The sequence below is a fragment of the Corythoichthys intestinalis genome, chromosome 1 (genome assembly GCF_030265065.1).
Source record: "Corythoichthys intestinalis isolate RoL2023-P3 chromosome 1, ASM3026506v1, whole genome shotgun sequence".
In the NCBI taxonomy this organism is placed as follows: domain Eukaryota; kingdom Metazoa; phylum Chordata; class Actinopteri; order Syngnathiformes; family Syngnathidae; genus Corythoichthys; species Corythoichthys intestinalis.
Window position 1 is genome coordinate 67,300,795 of NC_080395.1, and position 26,290 is coordinate 67,327,084.

At 41.5% G+C, this 26,290-nt stretch overlaps 2 protein-coding genes across 4 annotated transcripts in view; both read left to right on the plus strand.

Moving 5' to 3' along the window:
- Window positions 1-15,514, plus strand: part of LOC130927467 (aggrecan core protein-like) — a 41,483-nt gene extending 25,969 nt beyond the window's left edge. The window contains exons 13-20 of one of the 2 annotated variants that reach the window (XM_057853328.1): window positions 46-1,635; window positions 1,880-1,957; window positions 2,668-2,781; window positions 7,217-7,375; window positions 7,458-7,540; window positions 14,359-14,503; window positions 14,581-14,763; window positions 14,839-15,514. In XM_057853328.1, the coding sequence (XP_057709311.1) occupies window positions 46-1,635; window positions 1,880-1,957; window positions 2,668-2,781; window positions 7,217-7,375; window positions 7,458-7,540; window positions 14,359-14,503; window positions 14,581-14,763; window positions 14,839-14,918 (2,432 nt within the window). In that variant the 3' untranslated portion in view covers window positions 14,919-15,514. The remainder of the gene's footprint in view (window positions 1-45; window positions 1,636-1,879; window positions 1,958-2,667; window positions 2,782-7,216; window positions 7,376-7,457; window positions 7,541-14,358; window positions 14,504-14,580; window positions 14,764-14,838) is intronic. The other variant, XM_057853335.1, reaches the window with a different exon arrangement.
- Window positions 15,515-25,831: 10,317 nt separating this feature from the next.
- The window catches only part of LOC130920047 (zinc finger and SCAN domain-containing protein 2-like), an 85,005-nt gene continuing 84,546 nt past the window's right edge, over window positions 25,832-26,290 (plus strand). For both annotated transcript variants that reach the window (XM_057842887.1, XM_057842879.1), the window contains exon 1: window positions 25,832-25,931. The gene's annotated coding sequence lies outside the window, so the exon portion shown is untranslated. The remainder of the gene's footprint in view (window positions 25,932-26,290) is intronic.

The window sequence follows — 26,290 nt, forward strand, 5'->3', positions numbered from 1 at the left end:
TGCTTTAATCTCTGACGCACCTAACACCTGTTTATGTCTTCTTAGTGGTTACACCAATTGTAACGCCAATCCTTGTGGAATCCCCAGACTCTGGTTCAGGTTCAACACATTTTGGATCAGGCTCTTTTGTTGATAAAACCTCCGGAGACCTGTCCGGGTCTGGTGAACAAGTTACATCTGGAGATGGAATGTCTGAATCTGGAGTCCATCTGACCTCTGTAGACTTGTCTGTATCAGAGGACAGTGGCGTCTCAGGAAACCTGCCTGGCTCTGAAAATAGGTTTATATCTGGATATGGGTCAGGCTTTGGACGCCTGTCTGGTTCTGGAAACCAGGGCACCTCTGGAGACCTGTCAGACTTTGGCAGCCTATCTGGGTCTGGAGACAACCTTATACTCGAAGAATTGTCTGGTTCTGGGTACCCGTTTGGTTCTGGAGATGAGTCTATGTCTGGACACATGGATGGCAGGACAGAGGCTGATTCTTCTGGGTCAGGGATCATCGGAGAAAAAAGAATCACTGCTGTTTTGTTTTCAAACAGTGACACTATTCTATCAGGAGTCGGTGGGAGAAGAATTGCAGAGGGTTTCCAAAAGGCAGAAGAGGCAAGCACAGAAATTCTTATGAATTTTTCAGAGATAGATTCAGGTTTGCTTAGTGGCAGTGGAGAACTTTCTGTGTCTGCGACGGGTCCCGGTTTTAACCGTGTAGAAAGTGGTCAGTTCTCTGGCATGTCATCTGGTCTCATCAACACTCAGGATTTTTCTGGTTTCAGTGGTGTCACAGCAGGGTTTTCCGATACAGGAAGTGCAAGTGGACAATCTGGGCATATTCAAGGATCTGGAGATGCTCAGCTCTTGCTGATAAATAATGAATTGGTTGATATGTCTGCTCCTATCACCCAAAAAGAGTATGAGCTGGGAGCTGGCCAACTGGTTTCCAGTGACTCGAGGGACAGCGATGGGAAGCTCAGTGATGACATGAATGGTTCAGCTTCTGGAAGTGGCTCTGTTTTCTTCTCAGGTGTGACTTTCGATGGATCAGGGTTCACTGACCTAATGAAGTCATCATCTGGAGAACAAGAAGCCTCGAGCTACATCACTGAAGAGGCCAGTGGTGAACTTATGTCAGGATTTAGTTCCTATGAGATCCTACCTGGGTCTAGAATGTCTGGAGAAGATGAACATGTTATATTTGTGCCTGAAGATGTTAAAACAGGGGTTTCGAGAAACCAGACGTTGTCCAAGGAGTTTCAACAATGGACTGTGGAATACAGTGGAGAAGAAATCAACATCAGTGGCAATGGCTTGCACAATGAGAGTAGAGATGCCAAAATGTCAAATTCTTCAGAAATTCCATTTGGAGAGCCATCACAGGTTATGCCATCACCATCTTCCGAGTGGACATTGATAGAGACCGCCAAAGTGACTGATGTTACAAAGAATATCTCCTGGGCTCTTGTCTCTGAGCTTGCCCCAGCTGGACTGTCTTCTTATACCAACATTGTTCCCCCTGTTAATGGAAGTTACGAAGATGCTGCCAACATTGTTCCGCCTCTTAATGGAAGTCATGAAGCTGATGCCAACATTGTTCCACCTGTTACTGGAAGTCACGAGGATGCTGAAGACGTTCAGGGTATGTTAGTCTATTGCATTTATTAATTTATTTCCTTCTTTGTTTGTTCAATGATTTGTTTGTTCGTGTATTTATTTATTTAGTGTTGTATGAGTTTAATTTCACCTGGAGAAATGATAACCTGTTGGGCTAGGGTTGAGAAGAATGATGGTCTCAGATAGTATTTTATAAGTGGCATCAGGACATGTACTGTAGCTCAATAGTCCATTATTATATACTGTAGTAATGTCAACTATCTTTTCAGGTGACTCTGATCTATGTAAACCAAGCCGATGTGGAGCAGCTTTGTGCACTGTCGAAAATGGGTTTGCTATCTGCCATGGTAAGTCTTGATGTCAACTGTATTTTTTGTCACTTTCTTTGACAAAAAAACCTATGTTAAACCGACCTGTTTGCATATGCTCCACTACCGGTAGGCATGCACTCTGTTTTGTTATGATGATAACTACTGATGAAACATCCTTTAACTGGGCGATTACAATGAAAATACCGTCTCTTTCTGCTGTTTGGATGTCTTGTTTTGTGTTCCAATGCATTGTGTCCTCTTGTTTTAAAATTGTTGACTGTTATGACGTTCATCCATTGTTTATGTTATCATATTACGGTCAAGTCTAAATTTAATGCTTGATGTTGTTTTGCTTTCCGCTCATCCACTTACCAATTATGCTTTGCTTTGCTGTGTGCATGCTTAGAATTGGGCCAGATTCTAAATGTGCTCATTGACTTTACATGGATTCCCTCATTCTGCTGAAATTGTAACATAAAGAAGTTTCTTTTGCAACAAACTGATCCTGCCTACAAATATGATATCAAAGATTAAAACACACATTGCAAATTTAAACATAACAAATAATATGAATGATCGAAAATACGTAAAACGAATGAAGCATAATGGAACAGATGTTGCAACCTAATCCCTATCATTCCTGACAATACCATAGTTGCCTCATCATACATCTCCTAAAAACTAATCTTCCACTCTCCCAATGCTATACTAAAATCAGTAGTAGCGCTCACCCACATTTTTTGCAGAGTTAGATGTTTGCCACTCCAATCCATGTGCCAATGGAGCCACCTGTGTGGAGAATGCAGACTCTTACAAATGCTTATGCCTGCCAAGCTACGGAGGGGAGCGCTGTGAGATCGGTATGAGTTTAGCTTCTGCTAATAGTTACTAACAACAGCCTTAATATAGCCCAAGCCCTAACCAAAATATGGCAATAAACTACATCTTCTATCTACATATACTTATTGCTGCTCTGCACAAGTCATCAAGTGTTTTTAACTTAGAAGATGCTTACACTGTAGGTGTAAGTGCAGGTCTACCATGTTCTCCTGTCAAAAAGTTTTAATAGACTTAATACATCTGTGGGGAATGGAATGTGTAACTTACTGGAGCGTATTGCTGCCATATGAGGGAAAATAAAAAGTTCCATATCACGTAACATGACAATTTTTAGTTTTTATTGTTGTGATGAATTTACTTCACAAAGCCACTTACAGTATGCATGTAGACCACTTTTTTTGTTTGCCATGCTCCTTTTGGTGTACTTTTTTACCAAATACAGAATCGCTATTTCTGGTCTGAGTCTGTGATCGAGAGCCACATAAACGGCTTGCCGTTCATCACACAGTTCTGGTCCCTATTAACAGAGATAAATGAGGGATCACTGTTGCTCAGAAATGGCCAAATAGGCTATACACCACCACATGTTACAACACAAACTTCGTATGTAATACAGGTAAAACTACTGTAAATGGGTTGAGAGCAGCAATAGATAGTCAACTGTAGGGTATGAAGCTGCAAGTAATTATTTAAAGGGTACCTTGGATATAAAGACATGTAGTTCTTAAAAGATAAATGTTAGTACGAGTTACAATAACTTGATATTAAAACCCCTCTTAATGTTTTCGTTTTAATAACATTTGTCAAATTTTAAATTAAAACATTAACGAGTAGCTCGCCATTATTGTTGACGTGCACAGCGGTGACCTCACATGGCCACGCTGCCATACTTCACAGTGTCACTTTTTGACTATGTAAGGTAGTGATTTAAATACACCATAAGGTGTAGTAGAGTCAGTCACAACAAACAAGACTTCTGATAATGGCTCCCAGCATCATAGTTTCTATATTGTGACTAAATATTGCCATCCAGTGTATTTGTTGAGCTAAACGAGTTGCTAAAATATTTAAATAGAGTTTGACCGAACTCTGAGTAAGTTTTATGCGTATTATGCATATATATTTTGATTGTGAATTTGTGAATGCCAGTTCTCTTCGCATTGTTGTTTAGCTGTGTGAGAATAGGGCCTCATTAATACAGATTAAAGCACTTTTCTTTTTGTGAACACTATTTTTTGAGAGATATGAATATTGTTTTTGTTGTATATATGATATGATATACATATACATATATACTGTATATATATACAGTGGGGCAAATAAGTATTTAGTCAACCACTAATTGTGCAAGTTCTCCCACTTGAAAATATTACAGAGGCCTTTAATTGTCAACATGGTTAAACCTCAACCATGAGAGACAGAATGTGGGAAAAAAAACCAGAAAATCACATTGTTTGATTTTTAAAGAATTTATTTGCAAATCATGGTGGAAAATAAGTATTTGGTCAATACCAAAAGTTCATCTCAATACTTTGTTATGTAGCCTTTGTTGGCAATAACGGAGGCCAAACGTTTTCTATAACTCTTCACAAGCTTTTCACACACTGCTGCTGGTATTTTGGCCCATTTCTCCATGCAGATCTCCTGTAGAGCAGTGATGTTTTGAGACTGTCGTTGGGCAATACAGACTTCAACTCCCTCCGCATATTTTCTATGGGGTTGAGACATGGAGACTGGCTAGGCCACTCCAGGACCTTGAAATGCTTCCTAAGAAGCCACTCCTTTGTTGCCCTGGCTGTGTACCTGGGATCATTGTCATGCTGAAAGACCCAGCCACGTCTCATCTTCAATGCCCTTGCTGATGGAAGGAGATTTTCACTCAAAATCTCTCGATACATGGCCCCATTCATTCTTTCCTTTGCACAGATCAGTTGTCCTGGTCCCTTTGCAGAAAAACAGCTCCAAAGCATGATGTTTCCACCCCCATGCTTCACAGTGGGTATGGTGCAATTCAGTATTCTTTTTCCTCCAACCAAGAGAACCTGTGTTTCTACCAAAACGTTCTATTTTGGTTTCATCTGACCATAACACATTCTCCCAGTCCTCTTCTGGATCATCCAAATGCTCTCTAGCGAACCGCAGACAGGCCTGGACGTGTACTTTCTTTAGCAGGGTGGCACGTCTGGCAGTGCAGGATTTGAGTCCCTGGCGGTGCATTGTGTTACTGATAGTAGCCTTTGTTACTGCGGTCCCAGCTCTCTGTAGGTCATTCACTAGGTCCTCCTGTGTGGTTCTGGGATTTTTGCTCACTGTTCTTGTTATCATTTTGACGCCACGTGGTGAGGAGGGAGTTTAAAGTCCGTGTTGCCCAACGACAGCCCCAAAACATCACTGCTCTAGAGGAGATCTGCATGGAGGAATGGGCCAAAATACCAGCAACAGTGTGTGAAAAGCTTGTGAAGAGTTACAGAAAACATTTGGCCTCCGTTATTGCCAACAAAGGCTACATGACAAAGTAGGGTTGTTCCGATCATGTTTTTTTGCTCCCGATCTGATCCCGATCGTTTTAGTTTGAGTATCTGCCGATCTCGATATTTCCCGATCCGATTGCTTTTTTTTTTTGCTCCCGATTCAATTCCAATCATTCCCGATAATTTTTCTCGATCATATACATTTTGGCAATGCATTAAAAAAGAAATGAATAAAACTCGGACGAATATATACATTCAACATACAGTACATACTTTGGGGAGAACAAATATTTGATACACTGCCAATGGGAAAACCCATTGGCAGTGTATCAAATACTTGTTCTCCCCACTGTAAGTACTGTATTTGTTTATTATGACAATAAATCCTCAAGATAGCATTTACATTATTAACATTCTTTCTGTGAGAGGGATCCACGGATAGAAAGACTTGTAATTCTTAAAGGATGAATGTGACTTTGTATATTGTGACTAAATATTGCCATCTAGTGTATTTTTTGAGCTTTCAGTAAATGATACTGTAGCCATTTAACTGTTCTGCCCAAATGCATGATGGGAAGTGCAACCATTATTGTGCGTAGTGGCATCAATTGATATATCTTCTCTGCGTTGGGGAATAACAGGGTGTTAAGAAAAAGATCAACTATTACCTTGCTTTCCCACATTGCTTCCCACGATATTTCTAATTGTTGAGAGAGGGATTGTAAGGCTTTAGCCAATTAAAAAAAGGCTTCAAAGACTGCCAAAATTCACTCTACTCATTTTACGCTGCCTTTTAGCTCTATAAATTGGTAAAACGGCGCCATTATAGGTTGTACGCGACAATGCGTGAGTAGGTTGTACAGCGCATGCGTTAATTGCGTTAACGTGATTGATTAAAAAAAAAATTAATTACCGCCGTTAACGCGATAAATTTGATAACCCTACTTAAAGCCAAAACTAAAGACTCTGGATGAGTGTAAGACATTTTGTCTGTAATGTTAAATACAAATAGAAAACGATTTAATTAAAAAAAAAAAAAAAAAAAAAAAATCTTAAAAAAAGGCATGTCCGATATTTTTTTGCCGATTCCGATACTTTGAAAATGACGTGATCGGGACATCTTTATAACAAAGTATTGAGATGAACTTTTGGTATAGACCAAATACTTATTTTCTACCATGATTTGCAAATAAATTCTTTAAAAATCAAACAATGTGATTTTCTGTTTTTTTTTTTTTTTTTCCACATTCTGTCTCTCATGGTTGAGGTTGACCCATGTTGACAATTACAGGCCTCTCTAATATTTTCAAGTGGGAAAACTTGCACAATTAGTGGTTGACTAAATGCTTATTTGCCCCACTGTATATGTTGTACTATATGATACTTATGTTTGTTGTGAAGGAGTTGCTGAAGCTTATGCCAATAAACGGGGCGGTCCAAGCTACAATGTGAACGCTTGTGTCCACTCTCCTGTCTCTCTGCCTTACACCCCATTGTGCGTTAAAGGAAAACTACGGCGTCAGTCAAGGGACAAAACCCTGTCATTGGCTTGATCCCTGATTAATTTAAAACTCACCATTGACACCTTGTGGCGTATTTCAATCACGACCTTACATAATTAAAGAGTGACATGTTTCTTTTTTTTTTTGTTTTTTTGAGTGACACTGTATAGCAGCGTGGCCCTGTGACGTCACTGCCCAGCGACATCAACAACAATGGCGACCTACTCAAAATAATTTTTACAAATATGATTGAAACGAAAACATTAAGAGGGGTTTTAATATCAAATTATTATAACTTGTACTAACATTTATCTTTTAAGAACTACATGTTTTTCTATTCGTGGATCCCTTTGATAAAAAACAATCCAGATGTAGTAGACCCTCAAATTCTGTTTTTTGAAAACGCAGGTACAAATAAGATAGGAACTGTATTGGATTATTGGCAAATTTCACATTGTGCTTCCTTGTTTTTTGTGCTGCAGATGAGCAGCAGTGTGAAAAGGGTTGGATAAAGTTTCAGGGGAACTGTTACCTGCACTTCACTGATCGAGAGATGTGGCTAGATGCTGAGCAACACTGCCGGGACCTAAATGCACATCTGGTCAGCATCATCACACCAGAGGAGCAACATTTTGTCAATTGTGAGTCCTAATAGGATACAGTATGTTAATATAAAATGAATTGACGAGAGCAGAATGTGTAACCCTTTTTTCCCCCTCATAGCAAATGCACAAGACTATCAGTGGATTGGACTGAATGACAAGACAGTAGAAAAGGACTTCCGCTGGACTGATGGAACGCCACTGGTGAATGATAATACACTATTACAATTTGGCAGAACAAATTTACTGTACTTTTTAAATTCGTATCTCATCAATACCGGAGGCATCTTTATTACTTCATATTTCTTGTTGGTCTTGACAATAAGTACACCAATCCACAATAATGTCAATAATACAATGTAAATGTCTTTAAAATGCATTCATATGCATAAAGTATTGCCCCAGAATATATTTGTGTATTCTACAACAGTGAAGATTTATATGAACTAATTTAGTGTCCCGTGTGGTATCCATAAGTGTGATTAATCATAAAACAACAAAAAGATTCACTTACCAGCTGTGCAAGGATGAAGGGCTCATTTAAAATGGACTGTAGAAAAGTTTAAAACTATTCTGTGATCAGACGAATCACGGTTCCAAATTCTTTATGGAGAACTTTGACGCTGTGTCATTTGGACTAAAGAGGGCAACAACAACCCAAGTTGTTATCAGTGGATCAGAAGCTCACATCAGTCAGGAACAGCATGCAAAACACAACTGCCACATTAGAACTTGATTGATTGATCTATTTATTTACGTATTTATTTAAGCAATTTCACTGTAGGTGTTTGTCAACTGTGAGAGATAATCTAAAACTACACAAAAAAATCCCGAAATCACAGTGTATGATTTTTTCTAAACAATTTTTTTTATATTATACTGCTGCAAACAAGTATTTGAACACCTGAGAAAATCAATGTCAACATTTGGTACAGTATCCTTTGATTACAATTACAGAGGTCAAACGTTTCCTGGAACCTTTCACCAGGTTTGCACAGACTGCGCAGAAATTTTGCACTCCTACCCCACACAGATATTCCTTAGATCAATCAGGTGTCTGGGCTGTCACTGAGAAACAAGGAGTTTGAGCTTCCTCCAAAAACTTTCCATTGGGTTTGGATCTGGAGACTGGCTAGGCCCTTCCACAACTTTGGTATGCTCTTTACGAATCCACTCCTTGGTAATTCTGGCTGTCTGCTTCAAGCCATTGTCATGTTGGAAGACCCAGTCACGACCCATTTTCAATGCTCTGTTATGATCGTGGGCTGAGAACCCTCAAAACAGGCACGAGAGATAACGAGGATCTGAGTTTATTGTAGCAGCAGTTTATTGTTCACTACGGTGGCCGAGAGGTGTCAGGCGAAATGCAAAGTCCAAACACTTTGCAAATAGAAAAAAACACAAACCCAAATTGCAAACGCTTTGCAAAAGAAAAAAGCACAAACCCCAATTGCCACAACACGACAGCAAATGGCTCGTAGCACGAATGCAAATTCCCACAACACTATTCCCAATTCCTAACGCGCGATTGCAAATTGGCAAAAGCACGAATCCCAACTCATAAAACGCAACAGCAAGTAGCTCGGAGCACAACTCCAAAATCACGCAACACAACGGCAAGTGGATGACCCGGAAGTTAAAAAAAAAAGACGACACTTTATAAAGTTGCCCGCCCCCCATCAGACGCAAATTTATATAATAATGATGTTAATCGTTTGTGCTGCAACGGTTTTGTAGAAACAGTATTATGCTTTTATTGAGATATTAATTACGAGTGGGGACGTCACTTGTAGCTTTTTCTTAGCTTAGCTCCCGGCCACCGGAACGGGGGTGTTGGTGGACGTGAGGGCCGTGAGGGGGGCTGCAATCTGGCTATAATTGCGGATAAACCGCCGATAAAAGTTTGCAAACCCCAGGAAGCGCTGTAGCTGTTTGCAATCGCCCGGCCTGGGTCATTGTGAGACTGCGGACACCCTGCGGGATCCATCCGGAGTTCCCCGTCGGCCACTATGAAGCCAAGGAAGGCAGTCTCGGACACATGGAAGGCACATTTTTCTGCCTTAACATAAAGGCGATTCTCCAGGAGTCTCTGTAGCACTTGCCTCACATGCTGCTCGTGTTCTGCGGGGGTACGAGAAAAAATCAGTATGTCATCTCGATAGACGAACACGAACCTGTTTAGCATGTCCCGAAGGACGTCGTTGACGAGGGCCTGGAACACAGCGGGCGCGTTCCAGAGGCCAAATGGCATGACTAAATATTCGAAATGGCCCAGGGAGGTGGTGAAGGCGGTCTTCCATTCATCTCCCTTTTGGATTCGAACAAGATGGTAAGCGTTGTGGAGGTCCTGCTTTGTGAAAATGCGTGCGCCATGGAGCGGTGTAAAGGCAGAGTCAATGAGTGGCAGAGGGCACCTGTTCTTGATCGTGATGTCGTTCAAACTCCGGTAGTCAACGCAGGTCCGCAGCGAGCCATCCTTCTTCCCAGCGAAAAAGAACCCCGCGCCAATTGGGGAAGAAGAGGAGCGGATTATGCCTGCCGCCAACGAGTCTGCAATGTACCTCTCCATGGCCTCCTGCTCGGGCCGCGAGATGTTGTAAAGGCGTGCCTTTGGCAGAGCGGCACCAGGCAAGAGCTCGATGGCGCAATCATAAGGGCAATGAGGAGGAAGGGCCAAGGCGCGGTCCTTGCTGAAAACGTGCGCAAAATCATGGTAACAGTCTGGAATGGCGGAGAGGTCAGGTGTGGGTGGTACTGGAGCCGGTGTATTGGGAATAAGAGCGGACCGGAGACACTTCGTGTGGCATGCAGGACTCCAGGCTGTCAGCTTGGGGTGAGACCAGTCTATACTGGGATTGTGCTCTCGGAGCCAAGGGAGGCCCAGCACTAATGGTGTAAGTGGGCAATCAAAGACATAAAAAGTGGTTACCTCACGATGGTTCCCGGATAGGCAGAGGTTAATTGGCTCGGTCTGACGTTCCACCCGGCACAAAAGCTGTCCATTGAGTGCGGTGGTCCTCAAAGGAGCGTCCAGCTGGCGGGTCTTGATGCCCAATCGCGACACGATGGAGCGGTCTATGAAGCTCTTGTCTGCTCCGCAATCGACCAACGTAGTAACCTTGCTAACGCAGCCCTCCCATGAGAGGGAAGCCGGTAGCAGAAGACGACGGGAGGAAGCGTTTGTAGTATGGCTCACCAACGCCTCCCTTCCTATCGGCGAGCCTGGGCGGACTGGGCAGGTCTGTAGGAGATGATCACTACCACCGCAATAAAAACACAAACTTGAGCGGAGCCAGTGAGAGCGTTCCATTGCCGAGAGCCTGGTACGGCCCTGCTGCTTGGGCTCTGAACCCCCTACTGGGGCCGAGGCCACCGCTGCAGGAGGCGACAACGGGACGGGCCTCTCCAAAGGATGCGTGGGGATGGCAGGCGGGGGGGGGTCACGCCGCTGCCGTCTACGCTCCCTGAGTCGACAATCTATCCTGATCGCCAGACTAACGAGCGCGTCGAGAGAGTTGGATTCGTCACGGGAGGCCAGTTTATCCTTCAGAGACTCACTAAGGCCGCCGACGAACACTTCTTGGAGGGCTTCCTCGTTGAATCTGCTCTCGGCGGCGAGGGTACGGAATTCCACGGCGTATTCTGCCACGCTGCGAGTGCCTTGGTGAAGCGACATCAAACGCTTAGCGGCCTCCCTACCGCGCACAGGGTGGTCAAATACCTTTCGCATCTCCTCCGTGAAGCAGGCATAGGAGGAACATGCTGTCGAGCCCCTTTCCCATGCGGCGCTCGCCCACGACAAGGCGTTGCCACGAAGACAGCCGATAAGGTAGGCGATCTTGGCTCGGTCGTTGCTATATGTGAGGCTTTGCTGCTCAAACACGAGGCTGCAATGGACCAGAAACGCCCTGCAGGCACCCAGGTCGCCATCATAGGGAGCGGGCGTCGGCACCATGGGTTCATGCAGGGGCTGCACAAGCGGTGTTGCAAACGGGGCAGGTGCTCGTTGAGGTGACGGAGCTCGGTGTGCATGTGGCAAGGACGTGAGCTTGGCTTGAAGTGAAAGCAGTGATTGTGAGATATTTGTTACCTGGGTGAGGAGGTATTGGATTGCCTGGTTGTGCTGGTCCACCAACGGAGCTGGTTGGTGCTGGGGTGTGTCCTCTGTGCCTGCGGGGTCCATATTGTGGCTGGATCGTGCTGTTATGATCGTGGGGTGAGAACCCTCAAAACAGGCACGAGAGATAACGAGGATCTGAGTTTATTGTAGCAGCAGTTTATTGTTCACAGGGCTGTGAAGTCTGGCGTGAAGATTCCGGGCAAAGGTACCAATAACGAGAAGCGTAGGCAAGATCCTGGAACAAAGCAAATAGGTCGATGATCAGTTGAGTCCACACAGAAAGATTCAAAACGCGAGAGGGCACTAACAGTGAACTGAAAGAGACGATCCAGTGATGTGGTGGAGCTCTGGCTGGCTTATGTAGGCTGTTGATGATGATTGCAGGCAGCTGCCATCGCTCCGCCCGTCAGGTGCTGATCCTAATTGAATGACAGACACTTGCCTGGCCCTGGGCCTGACATGCTCTAACTGAGGGAATTAGGTTTTTCCCAAAATCTCACAATACATGGCCCTGGTCATCCTCTCCTTAACACAGTGCAGTCGTTCAGTATCCATCTATAGAAAAATGATGCTACCACCCCAATGCTTCGCAGTAAGGATGGTGTTCTTGGGATGGTTCTCATCATTCTTCTTTTTCCAAACACTATGAGTGGAATTAAGACCAAAAAATTCCATTTTAATCTCATATGACCACATGACTTTCTCCTATGACTCCTCTGGATCATCCAAACGGTCATAGGCAAACTTAAGACATGTGCCGGTTTAAGCAGGGGAACCTTCCGTCCCATGCATGATTTTAAACCGTGACGTCTCAGTGTATTACCAACAGTAACCTTGAAAACGGTGGTCCCAGCTCCTTTCAGGTCATTGACCAACTCCTCCTGTGTAGCTATTGGCTGATTCCTCACCATTCTTAGGATCATTAAGACCCTACGAGGTAGATCTTACATGGAGCCCCAGTCCGAGGGACAGTGACAGTCATCTTTGGCGTCTTCCATTTTCTAATAATTGCTCTAACAGTGGATCTTGTATCATCAAGCTACTTGGCAATTGCCCCATAACCTTTTCCAGCCTTTCAGAGGTCTACAATTCTGCCTCAGGCTTCTTTAGACAGCTCTTTGGTCTTGACCATGTTAGTAATATAAGTCTTCCCGATTGTACGGGGTGGACAGGTGTTTATATGCAGCTAACCGCCTTAAACAGGGGGAAAAAAAGTCAGGTCTTTGAGGCTCATAATTCTAGCTAATAGCCAGATGTTCAAATACTTATTTGCAGCAGTATAATTCAAATACATTTTTAAAAATATCTTACACTGTGATATCTGGATTTTTTTTTCTTTGGATTGTCTCTCACAGTGGACAAGCACCTACAATGAACATTTCAAACCAGCCAATCATTTCTAAGTGGGAGCAAAATCGCAGGGTGTTCAAATACTTATTTTCCTCACTGTATGTAGAGGTACCGCTGTATTTTGAGATTTGTTGAGACCATGGAATTTAAAATCAACATATTTTCTCAGTTTACTTTTGACTTCTCATCTATGTTGTATTCAGAATTAAATACTGAATTTTGGCACTTCCAAATCATTGCATTTAGTTGTTATCCACAGTATAGTGTGCCAACCTTTTTGGAATCTGGCTTGTAGAGCTGGGAATCTCTGGGCACCTAACGATTCGATTACGATCACGATTCAGAGGCTCCGATTCGATTATAAAACGATTATTGATGCACCCCCCTCCTTTTTTTTTTTTCTCTCTTTTTTTTTTTTTTTTTTTTAATGTTTTGTACATTAGTTCCAAAATTGTTCAAAAATACTCTCAGGCTAAACCACACTACTATTTCAGTATCAAGTTAACATATAGCAGTAAACAAATATACAAAAATAACATTAAATAAAAAACTCCAGTCCCCATTCTGTATCAGCAGCTTTAAACTACATTCAATTAATTTAATGTTGTGAATCAACCGTTAAATTTGTTAAAATTGCTCCCGTTATTCCATAATTTCCCTTTTGTCTACTTTCGACATGTGAAAGTTTTAAAACTATTTTAAAGATAGATTCAAGTCAATATTTTACCGATTTAGGAGTATTTTAGATAAAAAGTTAATTAGGTTTGCTTGGAAGGTTCGCTACAACAGCCTTGCAGGGAAGTGTACTGCTTTAAGATGGCGGCCGTTTATAACGCCCATATCTAGCTTTTTGTAGATGTGCTGCTAATACTACCAAATCTATATTGCATCTAGTCCTGTATAAATGATATCCACCGTAACATTATATGGATGTACTTGTAGCAGCTTTTCGGCAGCAGTCAGGTATGTTGTTGTGTTTTTTTATCTCGTTGCATGAGTTGAGCTAGAGCCGTGAGTTGAGCATTGGCATTACCCGAGGGGCCGGGTAATGGGAAGCATGATGTTTAGCTACTCTCGCTCTTTCCGTCCCGAAGACCGCGCGGCGCGCTGAGTGTTGTGTACTTCCGCGTTACTTCGCATATTTAAATAATCGGAATTTGGATGTTTGTGAATCGTTCTCGAATCTTCCACGGCCGAATCGCGAACAATCTAAGAATCGGAAATTTTGCACACCTCTACTGGCTTGTATGTTAAAACTGTTTTGTGTTTATTTTTGTATTTTTAGTGCATCAGTGTTCTGCATATAGATGCTATAGCACTTTCTGGCACAAACTTGTTTTCATGTTAAACTGAAATTTGAATAGGGTACTTCCCACAACAAAATGACATTTTAACAATACACTCTACCTGTATACACCCAACTGTGCAGTAGCTTTGACAGACTGACAGAACTGAACATCAAATACCACATATTGCTTATTGTTATTGCTTTGTCATACTGATTTCCTCATACTACTATATTATTATCTACCCATATTTTTGGGACCTACAGCAATATGAAAACTGGAAGCCAAATCAGCCAGATAATTACTTTAACTCTGGAGAAGACTGCGTGGTGATGATCTGGCATGACAAGGGCCAGTGGAATGATGTGCCTTGCAACTACCATCTACCATTTACTTGCAAAAAAGGCCCAGGTATGTCAGCCAAGGTCTCACACCTTAGTCCATGACCACTTATATCTGGTATGTCATAGATGGTTTTTTTTTCGCAGTGTCTTGTGGTGCCCCTCCCGAGGTGGAGAATGCCCACATGTATGGTAAGAGGAGAGAGGAATACCCAGTGAACTCAATCGTCCGGTATCAATGCAACCCAGGCTTCACACAGCGTCACTTACCAGTGGTTCGCTGTAAAGCAGACGGACAGTGGGAGAAACCACAAGTGAAATGTTCTGAAGGTTAATACAACTTTAAGAGAAACCTCTCTGTCATTTAACCTAAACGTGTTCCTAAAAAACATGATCTGATTGCAGTCAAAGCAAGACAAAGAATACGCAAGAGAGGCAACAGAAGTCCAGTTGAATCAACCATCAACAGTAACTTTCATGAGTAAAGAATATTTTCATCACCCAAAGATCTGTTTTAATATATTTTGATCATATTTGATCACATTTGATTGAATTTGTCTTTATTAATTGTAATATTTCCTGGTGAATTCCTCGTGGGGATTTTTTTAAAGGACTTTTAAGATTTAAAGACATGTTTCTCCACCACAGATGAATTCTTGATATGAATATTAGAAATGTTATTTATACAAAATTCAAGGTAATAATCGCACAAATGTTAATTTTGAGTTTCATCGTGTCTGCTGCACTGAGCCAGATATTACCAGACACGAGAATTTTAAAGAGGCACTAAAGTCATTTTCTGATATTTTAAACTGTTTCATGTATAAGAGTGTGCCCTAGTTGTTGTGTGCTATCTGGTAGTTTGTTTTTGCAAGTAAATTCATTCAGCGAATGGTAGGTTTTGAATTTTGTCACAGTATGACATCACACCGTGCCATATTACACAAGTACTTGCCCTCTTTGTTCTTCCTCTATGCCCACTAGTATCGGGAGCGCATAGGAGGCAGGCAAGCATGTCACATCATTGTGGTTTTAAACTGTGCTGTATCAAGTATACATTAGATGATTAAAACAGTATTGAAATGCATATATGTGCATTTTCTGTTGTGACTCTTGTCGAAAGACCAGTTCCTGTCTTTGTCACATTGTTTCCCCACCCCTTTTCGTTGTCCAGCCAGTCGGCTGAGAGGCACTTTGCCCGGGTTGCAAACATCTGCCTCCTCGCTTGGTTCTCGATCAACTTTTTTTTTTTTTTTTAATCTCCTGTGCATTCCAGACGTCTGCAATATGACAATGTCATCCAGCCTTGACACACCGTGTGCGTGTGTTGGCGTCAAGTAAGTGAATGTTTTATTTAAGTAGAAATAAGTAACAGCTGACGATTTTGGGACCAAGAACTCCTAGCCTAAGCTTGCCTCTAGACTGAAATACGCTTCTTTGCATGCGCACACACACGGACCCCAGTTGTACTTGGAGTGTCAAGTGAGTAAATATTTTATATTTGTATATTTGTGAAATAGCAAACATTGTTTTCTTTAAAAAACAGTCATAGTCCGCATCTCCAAGTTATGTCAAAGTTACCACACGCATTGTCAGTGCCCATGAGTTTCCCACTGTCACATACACTCTATCGACGGCCAATCAGAGCAAAGCTGAAATTTAAATATTGAATATTCAAATTAGATCCAGTCAGCTGCATATAAATGCGAATCTGCACATCTGCATGTTAGGGTTTGTGTCAGGGAAGATCCCAAAGCAAACAAATATAAGGCGAACAGCTAGTAGATCACGATTTTAGAGTTAGTTGTTTAGGTGAATTATACATATAGAGAGTGAAAAAAGGAAATTTTTTCACTGGCACTGGCACAAGTCCAATCTTTGGTTATAAGAAAAACAGTAATTATGTTTATAGAATATTCCTTCTGGATAGAGTTTGCAATTTTCTGCTATGTTTTAGTGGGGAATAGTGAATGAATTTACTTATAATACATATAGAAATATATATTGGGAATTGCAGAATAACAGGTCAGGGTATCATACAATAGCCATACAGGCAATATTTTTATATGTACATATATATCCATATATATACATCTATATAATATACATATATACACACACATACACCAATATTTATAAAAAAGATTATATATATATATATCACAGAATATATCTTAAAAAACTCATTTATATGTTTTTTAACTCCCTTTGTATAGCATTTCCAAAAGTGCATCGATTTTTCCAATTTATATTTTAATCAATTGCAAATTAAAATCCTATTATAACGCGTTGTCCCAGTCCTAACAATAGGAAGTTCTCGGTCACATAATTAGGGACCCCACTCGGTCCTACAATTAAGGACCCCACTTGGCTATGTAATTAGAGGCCATATTCGGTCGTATAATCAGACACCCCATTCGATATATTAATAGGGACCCCACTCAGTTATCTTATTAGGAACCCCACTCAGGCTTCGTCTTTCTAGGGTTCGTTGATTGCTAGGGTTAATATGTATATTTGTTCCATTTAGGGTTTAAATATTGACTAGGGTTCGTCCTCCTAGGGTTAATTAATTCCTAGGGTTATGTATAATTAATAAATGTATAATTTATATAAATCTAGTGTGAGAACTTGAGATTAGCAATATATATTTATTTATTAGGGTTTCTAGGGTTATGTATAAATAATTAATGTATAATTTATATAAATCTAGTGTGAGAAGTTGAGATTAGCAATATATATTTATTCATTAGGGTTTCTAGGGTTATGTATAAATAATTAATGTATAATTTATATAAATCTGGTATTGAGAACTTGAGATTAGTTTAATATATATTTATTAATTAGGGTTTAGGACAAGCAACGTAATTCGATCGTTAAGATTAGAATAGGGCAGGGCCAGTCTATGCACAATTCCCTAGCGAAAAAAATTATTTAGAAAGCCGCGCGAGATCGGAAGAGACTCCCCACCTCCCCCGTCCCCACATGGAGGGGGGCTGACATTTCAGCCCACGGGAGGCCCCAGGGGGCTCCGAGTTTTTGGGGTTAGTGTGGGGGGGCAGGGCAAGGGGAATAAACCCCCTCCTCCCCCCCCAAAAAGAACCCATTTAATACTAGGAGCGGGACCAAGCCAGACCTGCAACACCACAAATATATACATTGTAACACAGTCATTATTAACACCACAAATCACTCTATTTACAATTGGAAAAATTTATTTACACTACTCAATAAATAGAAACCATTATTTACAATATATACAACAATTGATCAATATAAGTGCTTTCCACTGGCATTGCATGTCAAATCGAAGTCCCGCCCCCAATTCCTCCAAGACCACCCGGGGGGGCAGAATAAGACCGGTGAAGTCCGAAGCGGACCATCCGACTAGTAAGGCCAACCTAAGTGCTTCAATAATAAGTGCTATACAACAAGTGCTAATATACACACAGTGTCACAACAGTACAAAAAAAAAATAAAATAAAATAAACAAACCTTTATTTACAAAACACAATTCAATGGATGGGTCTTCCCTAATCGGACCCCCCGCCCCCGACAACAACCGGACCAAGACCAGTGTGGGAAGGCATTCCCAGTCCCCCGGCCATCAAAACAATGGTATTATGTTTTTTCATTCAGACCTTGTGGATGTACCGTGCCTAATGTTCTGATCCAATGATGTTCCGACCTGAGTCTTTGCCTTCTAGACCATGTTATATCGCTCTGAATGCCTTTAAATCTGAAATTTTCGATTCCACAATTTTGGAAATGGCTATACAATATATAGGATCTTTTATGAGGGTATTTAATAAGGTGTATATGTTCTTTAATTCTAGTTAATAGAGACCTGCCTGTTTCCCCTATATATATTTTTTTACACTTACCACATTGTATTACATATATTATATTAGAGGTATACATGTCAAGTTTTTGAAAAATGGGTAAGCCCTGACCCGTTATTCTGTTATACAGGAATGGTGAGTATCCCATCTGCATTGTTTCCCATTTATTTTTTTCCTTATTCTGGCCAAAAGCCGTGTGTACTAATAAATCCTTTAAATTTTTGTTGCGTCTAAACGCCCGAATTAATTTAACTTCCCCCATCTCCTCCTGCACCTGTTGCAATTTTTGAAAATTCCTCTTTATTCCAATATTGAATTTCGTTAAGTGATTGGAATATGTGGTTATCATAGGTAATAATGTATTTTTAGTTTCATTTTCCTGTTGGGATAGTTTTTGTAATGCTATATTATACTTGCCTTCTTTATATGAATGTTTGATATCCGATTTTAAAGTACGGAGAAATCTTTTAGAGTAGCCTCTCGGGCGCAAGGCTTTAAACAAAATGTTTGTAGCCTCTTCTACATCCTCTGAGAAGGTACAAATTCTATGAAAACGGATGAGTTGTGATTTAATGATGCCTTTGAATGTATGTTTTGGATGATAACTATTTTTGAATAATAGTGCGTGCCTATCAGTTTAATTTTTTGTTAATCGACTGGAGATCATTAATAGAACGGTATATCTGAAATGAATAAAAATACAAGATTTCAGATTTTATATGTTATATAAGAGAGAAAATTGGATAAGCATCAACAAAATTACATGCAAGAGAAAATATTTTGTCGTTTATGCGGAGTACAGGGTCCGCCAGTACAGCAATGAAACAAATAATACCATCCCGTACACAAAAAAACAACATAATTTTAACTGTTCTATTTGAGATTCAACTTAGTAATTAAGTATCTGCATTAACGGATTTTGTTTTATTTATTTATTTTATTTTATATTTTATTATCCTATTTTTAAAAATAAAAACAGATGTATTGCTAGTAATGCAAGTTCTTTTGCAATTTGGATTTTTCTCAAAGCATCTTATGTTGCTATGATTAAAATGTTGATTTTGATTAAAAGTTTGAATATGTTCCTATCAGATTTGTATTTTGTCAAGACAGCCAAATTTGCTCAGTTTACATACAGTATGCAGATATTGTTTGCCTTCTTGACAATCATTTAAAGGGAGCGGGACGAGAGAAAAGTGTCATGTTGGGGGGTACTTACTGTGGACTTAATTGGCATTTAAATATTTTCAAGTTTTTTTTTTCCTTGAAGTAAATTTGCTCAGAGACTGGATGTTTTAGGATTTTTGCATTGGGATTATTTCATCTTTGATGCGTGGGATGTTAAAAGTCCTCAAATTCTGGAATGACCCAGAAATAAGGACACACTGTAATGTCCTACTTGCTGACGCACTTGGACCACATAAAATATGGATCTATAAGCCACCAGAGTCCTTCCTAATGAAATACATTATCATTGTGGTACAGTTTGCTGAAGAAAACTACGGTACTGTCTTCTTTTCATATAATGTGGAAAAACGAATAGGTTCTCGAGTAGTCATGAAAGCACAAAGACAATTCATTTTGTTTTTCAATTACCATATAAATATATTTTTGGACACATTCATATTGACTAAAAACATTGGGGACCTATTTTCAGGGGCCATGGACAGTTCAACCAAACTTTTTCTCATTTTTAAACTTAAACTGAATGCTTTTCAAGGCTGTCGTAGTTTATGCTCTGAAAATACATTAGATGAATAAAAATACTTTGGCTCTTACTTTTTCCACCTAGCTTTATTTTGAAAGACATTTAACCAGGAAAACAGGACTTACAGAACATCAAACTCAAGAGGTATTTTCAATCATCCCAGGTGAGTCCCCTAATGAAACATTGTTCTCATTTTCAGAGTTTCAGTGAGCATTTGCGTTGAGGTAAACATAACCTAATACTGACTCAGTAAAAAACAGAAAATGATGCTTAATTTGTATTTACCCAAAAGAGTGGCTCAGACATTACGTCGGTGTTGCCTTTTTAGTCCACGCAGCCCTTTCAAGCGGTCTTCCACCTCACTCTCACTAAACACCAGCTCACTGGCCTCACTGGTCTTGGCCCCCGGGATTTTCGGCCGGGGCTTGTCTGGTTGCGTCGGGCTGTGTGGGGGTCCCGTCGGGCACGCGCTGGTGTCGTGGGCGGGTGGGGGTGCTGCGCGGGTGCCGGTCCGGGGTCGCGACCCTTCCCCGGCCGGCCGGGGTGGGGAGGAGTTGGGGTGGGGGGCAGGGGGTGTATGCGGCGGCCATGGTTCCCTCCCGGGTCCGCCCGGCCGGAGCCGCGTCTCCCTGTACCGGGTGCCGGGGAGGTGCCCTCTGGTGCCATACCCCGCGGCCCTCCTGGCCCGAGGGTGGGTTGTGGGGGGTGCGCTTTTGTCCCCTTGTTCTGTCCCCAGCCCTGTCCGCCTCTCTGGGCCGCGGCGGCTGCCGCTGCCCCCCTGCTGGCGGGGCCGTCAACGGGGCCCACGTGGCCTTGGGTGGGGCTTGTTGTCCCTTGCCGGTGGGGTGGACGTGCCCTGGTCGCCGGTGCTCGGCGTGGCGCCTGCTCGGAGTGCGGGGTGGGTGCTCGGTGAGTGGGGGGGGGGGGGCGGTCGCGGAGGCGCCGTGGGTGGTCTGGGGCGGGGATTGATCGGGGCCCTGACGCTTCTCCCGCCCTGCGGCCGGTGGTTCTGGTGGACGGGGCCACGCCCGAGGCAGCCTGCCTCTTAACTCACGCACTTCTCACTTCGGCACTGTAAATATCTTTCACTCTGGCACTTACGTGCTCATACATTTCTCCAGGGAGAGTTGGGACGGGGTTTTACAGTCCCGGCCCGGCTCCCCCCTGTTTTTAATGCACCACACACCAAGGTTGTGGGATGGTTGGGACCTGTTGGGCGGGGGTACCTCACGGTTGCCTCTTCACGATAGGCCACGCCATCCCTGCACCTTTTTTAAATGCACCACACACATCATACTCCACAGGAGAGCTCCGGCAAAGGGCGGTGGGACGGGCGGCTGGGCAGAAATTCCATGCTGCGGTCCCACTGCCCTAAGCCAAGCTCTCCTATTTTAATGCATACATTGCACTACCCTCCCCTCACAATCCCATCACGGTGCTGGGTGATGGCTGCCAGCCGGGAACCTGGCAGCCACAGTAATAGTGTGGTAGGTGGGTCCCACACTTTTTCCTTATGGCGTGGCTCCTGGGGTGTGGCCTCCCCTCTGCTTGGGCTGCTGGCCGCGGGAGTGGGGTGGGGGGTCGGGGCTCCGACCTAGCATCGCCCCGTGGCAGTTCCTCGGCGTTCTCCTGCCTCCACCTTTCCCTCTTCTCTGACTGGACATCTGCCCTGTGCTCCGTCGCGGACCGCTGGCTGGGCGCCGGTGTATCGGCTGGGTGTTGCCTGCACCGGCGGGGGGCCCTGCCCTGCCTTGGGCTTGGTGGGCCGCTGGGGGTCCCGTGGCGTGCCGTGCTGGTTGGGGGGGCTGTGGCTGTGGCTCGTGGCCCGGGTGGGTGTGGACGTGGGGTTGGTGGTGCGTCCCCTCCTGCCATCCCTGAAGGCCGGTTGATGGGTGCGCGGGTGGCCCGGGGGACCACCCTGGATCCCGGGGGTGAGGGGGGGGGGTGATGGCTCCTTTGCTGGGCTGCGGGAGGAGGGATGGGCTGCGCTTGTCTGGTTGCGCCCGATGGAGCTCGCGTGCTGCTGGATGCGGTAGGGCATGCTCGGGTTGGGGCTCCTGGTGCCGGGATTGGCGATGGGGCGGCGTAGGGTTGGTCGCCAACGGGCTTACATTCATAAGAGATTCACATGATTACTGGGTTCTAGATCACAGAACTGATTTGTGTACACTCTACCTCTTTCACTCACTTAGCTTATAGACACCCCCACCCCCGTCCCCCTCTTTCACTGGCCAATAGGCCCCCACATGGTGTAAACCGGAAATACATCTCGCTGACGATGGCACCAGCATATTAATAATCAGTCTAGATGTTCTATGTATTTCTTGTTGTTGTTTGTGCATGTTTCTTTTCTTTCTTTTCTTGTGTTGCTTTTCTTCTGTCCCCCATAATCCCTTCCTGTTCGCTGCTTTGTCATAATAAATAGGTATTTTGAATGATCACAATGGGAGTATATCAGACTCTCAATGTGAAACATTAAAACTGTTCAGACAACCCGGGCACTTAGACTTCCATTTTCTGTGTCAATCAGCTGAACAGGATAGGTTAAAAATTTTTTTTTTTTAAAGAAGTGGGTTCTTATTGGGGTTCCTACCATAGAGTCCCCTTTCATTCAGACGCTGACGGATAGTACGGGTTGACAATGTTGTACCCTCGGACTGCAGGACAACTTGAACTTGTTTGGATATTAGTCGAGGTTCTTTATGCACTATCCGCACAATCTTTCGTTGAAATCTACCGTCATTTTTTCTTTTCCGTCCACATCTAGGGAGGTTAGCAACAGTGCCATGGACTTTACACTTATTGATGACACTGCACATGGTAGACACAATGAAATCAACAAAAAAATATATTTTTATAAAGGGTCAAAATTATTTTTCGAACAGATCATGTGACTAGTAACTTAGACGGTCATTTAATTTGCATATAAGTTAAAAAAGAAATAGGGGAGGGCAATTTTATTTTTCAAATGATTTTTTTTCTTTGATTGATAATATTTTTTGATTGAAACAACATTTTTGGGGATTAAATGATTTAGACACAAATGTCCTACCCATAATATGGCTCAAACACAAAACGGATTGCTTCAATCAAAGAAAACTTTTTCAATGAAAAATTAGGTGTTCAAATGCAAATTTTTCAATCTCAAATATTTTTTCGCATTCCAAAAATTTTTCCATGATTGAATTTTTTCTTTTTTTGATTGAAGTGATTTTTTTTTTGTGAAAATATATATTTTTTGATTGAATAATGACAAAAATGTCCTAGCCAAAATGTGACCCAAACACAAATCGACATTTCTCCAATCAAAAAAGTTGCTTCAATCAAAAAAAAAGTAAGTGTTCAAATGCAAATTTTTCAATTTCAAATATTTTTTCGCATTCAAAAAAATTTTCCATGATTGAATTTTTTCTATTTTTTATTGAAGTGATTTTTCTTTTTGAAAATATATATATTTTTGAAGCAACTTATGTTTTGATTGAATAATGACAAAAATGTCCTAGCCAAAATGTGACCCAAACACAAATCGACATTACTCTAATCAAAAAAGTTGCTTCATTAAAAAAAAAAATATATATATATATTTTTGCCTTCAAACATGTTTTTATCTTTATTTTTTATTTGAAGCGACAATCTTTTGGGTAGAAAATATATATTTTCATTGAACTTTTTTTTTTTTTAGTGAAGCAACTTTTTTTTTTTGGATTGAATTATAGACACAAATCTACCTCCATATTGCTCCGCCCAGGGATACAATTTATGACTAGGGTAACTACATTGGCACGACACCGGCGGGCATACCATATTCAATGGATGACGATCTTGGCAAAAAGTATTGCCTAAGCAGCCTGATTTAGAATTCCCCTCAAGAATGATGGGAAGCAAAAAACGCTCATTGTCAACTTATTATTAGAAATATTCTTGTAAGTTAATTTTATTGCTGACACTGCGTTTCGGGGTTATCAACATGTTGTGCCCCCCATGCCCGAAAAGTCAATCTCCGCCTATGTTCTAAAGCCCTCAGACAGTTCTTTGGTCTTCTTTCTTTTCTCCGTGCTCAATGTGGTACCCACAAAGGACAGAGGTTAAATCCATTTTAACTGGCTGGAAGTTTGATTTAGTCATTGCCAACACCTGTTTTTTTGCAGGGGTGCCAATATTTCTGGCCAGCAGTGTATGATCCTTTTACTTTTTCATAATAATAGGAAATATGGTTCCTTTATTTGAGGGCACTCATTCTTTGGACTAATAATGCTTAATTTCTGTAGATTTTTTTCTCGCTGGAATTAAGTTGAGATTTTTTGGGGATTTATTTGGCTTAATGTGGTTATGTATTATGTTTTAGTACAGAATAATATTAACAGTTCATAGAGATAACTTTGTTCTGAGAGAAAAAAAATAACATTAAACATCTTAAACAGTTACTCACTATGTTACTCATTACTTGAGAATTCTTTTCACCAAACACTTTTTTACTTGTACTTTAGTACATTTTTTGGATGACTACTTTTACTTTAGTAATATTATTTTGAAGTAACGCTACTCTTACATAGGTAAAATTTTTGGCTACTCTACCAACGTCTGATCCTAACTGACCTCAAACAGAAGTTATATTATCTGATATGCAGTGTTGTTAATAACGGCGTTACAATATAACGGCGTTACTAACGGCGTTATTTTTTTCAGTAGTGGGTAATCTAATTAATTACTTTTCTCATCGTGGCAACGCCGTTACCGTTACTGAGGACGGAAAGGCATGCGTTACTATGCGTTACTATACTGGTAGAAAAGTCTGAGGGAGACGGACTCACCGAGACGACAGTGCAGAGCAGGAGTGGGGAGAGGCAAGAAAGTTGTGACGCCGAGCAGACGCGATGCTAGGTAGCACCAATAATACATGTTGTAGCCGATAGCCTACAAACTACGCCCCCATGTTATGGTAGATATGGTAGACATGGTAGATATTACATGTGCTGTTTATAGATATAACTAGATGCAAAATGACAGACATTGCACTAAATGCGTTAGTAGACAGCCGCCATCTTGAAGCAGTATACTTTTTAGGACGGCTCTGTTGTAGAGAACCTTCCTAGTGAACCTAAGTAACTTTTTATATAAAATACTTCTAAATCGGCAAAATCTTGACCAGTGTTGTTAATAAGGGCGTTACAATATAACGGCGTTACTAACGGCGTTATTTTTTTCAGTAGTGGGTAATCTAATTAATTACTTTTCTCATCAACTTTTTATATAAAATACTTCTAAATCGGCAAAATCTTGACTTGAATCTATCTTTAAATGATGAAACAGTTTTAAAACTTTCATATGTCGAAAGTAGAGAGAAGGGAACTAATGCAATAATGGGAGCAATTCTAACAACTTTTAACAGTTGATCCAGGGTAAAGCGTAAATTAAGGTAAAGAATTGGGCTCGGGCCAATTGTACCAAAAACCTTCACAAAAAACTTCACATAGTGTGGCCAGTGTTTTTTTTTTTTTTTTTTTTTGAGGGAAAAAAAAAAGAAGTAATTATCACCAATTACTTTGCCAAGTAACTAATTACTCTTACATTCAGGTAATTGAGTTACTAACGCAATTACTTTTTGGGAGAAGTAATTTGTAACTATAATTAATTACTTTTTTTCAGTAAGATTAACAACACTGCTGATATGTCTTCTGACAGTGAGACAAAATAATGATAATAATAATAATAGTAATAATAATGATTAACAAGAGTGTCCTTGTTTGTATTCAAGTATTCCATTTCCCCACTCTTTGTAGTAGAAGTAGTATATAATATGTGAAATGAATGGAGTTGTGGACGGAACCTTTAAGTGACACAAGAAGCTCACAATTCCAGCCGGAGCAGTACTCATGTGAACTTCCTGTGGCTATTTTCTCGCTGGCTGATGATACTTTTCCAGAGTTTATATTGAAGCAATATCAACGGTAGTAAAAATACATGTTACGAAATACCAAGACATTTAAAGTATATGTAATCATTTTCGATGTTAAAAATTATGGCCGATATTTGTCGTGGAATCTTAATTGCTAGTTAGCTAAAGTTGCTAGCGCATGGAATCACGCGTCTATAGATTTTTAAAAAATCCTGCAGTGTACGTTTTTAATTTATTTACATGTATACAAACACACCGAAAGGGAGAAGAGCAAATGCAAATAAAGCGCATTAAAGTTAGTGTACGTCCGCTAACGATGGTAGTTGAGTCCTGCAGGTGATTGTTGGCCAGACATGCCTTTGCCCTGCGTTACATCGAAGAAACGTATTGTTCAATAAAAGCATTACAAAA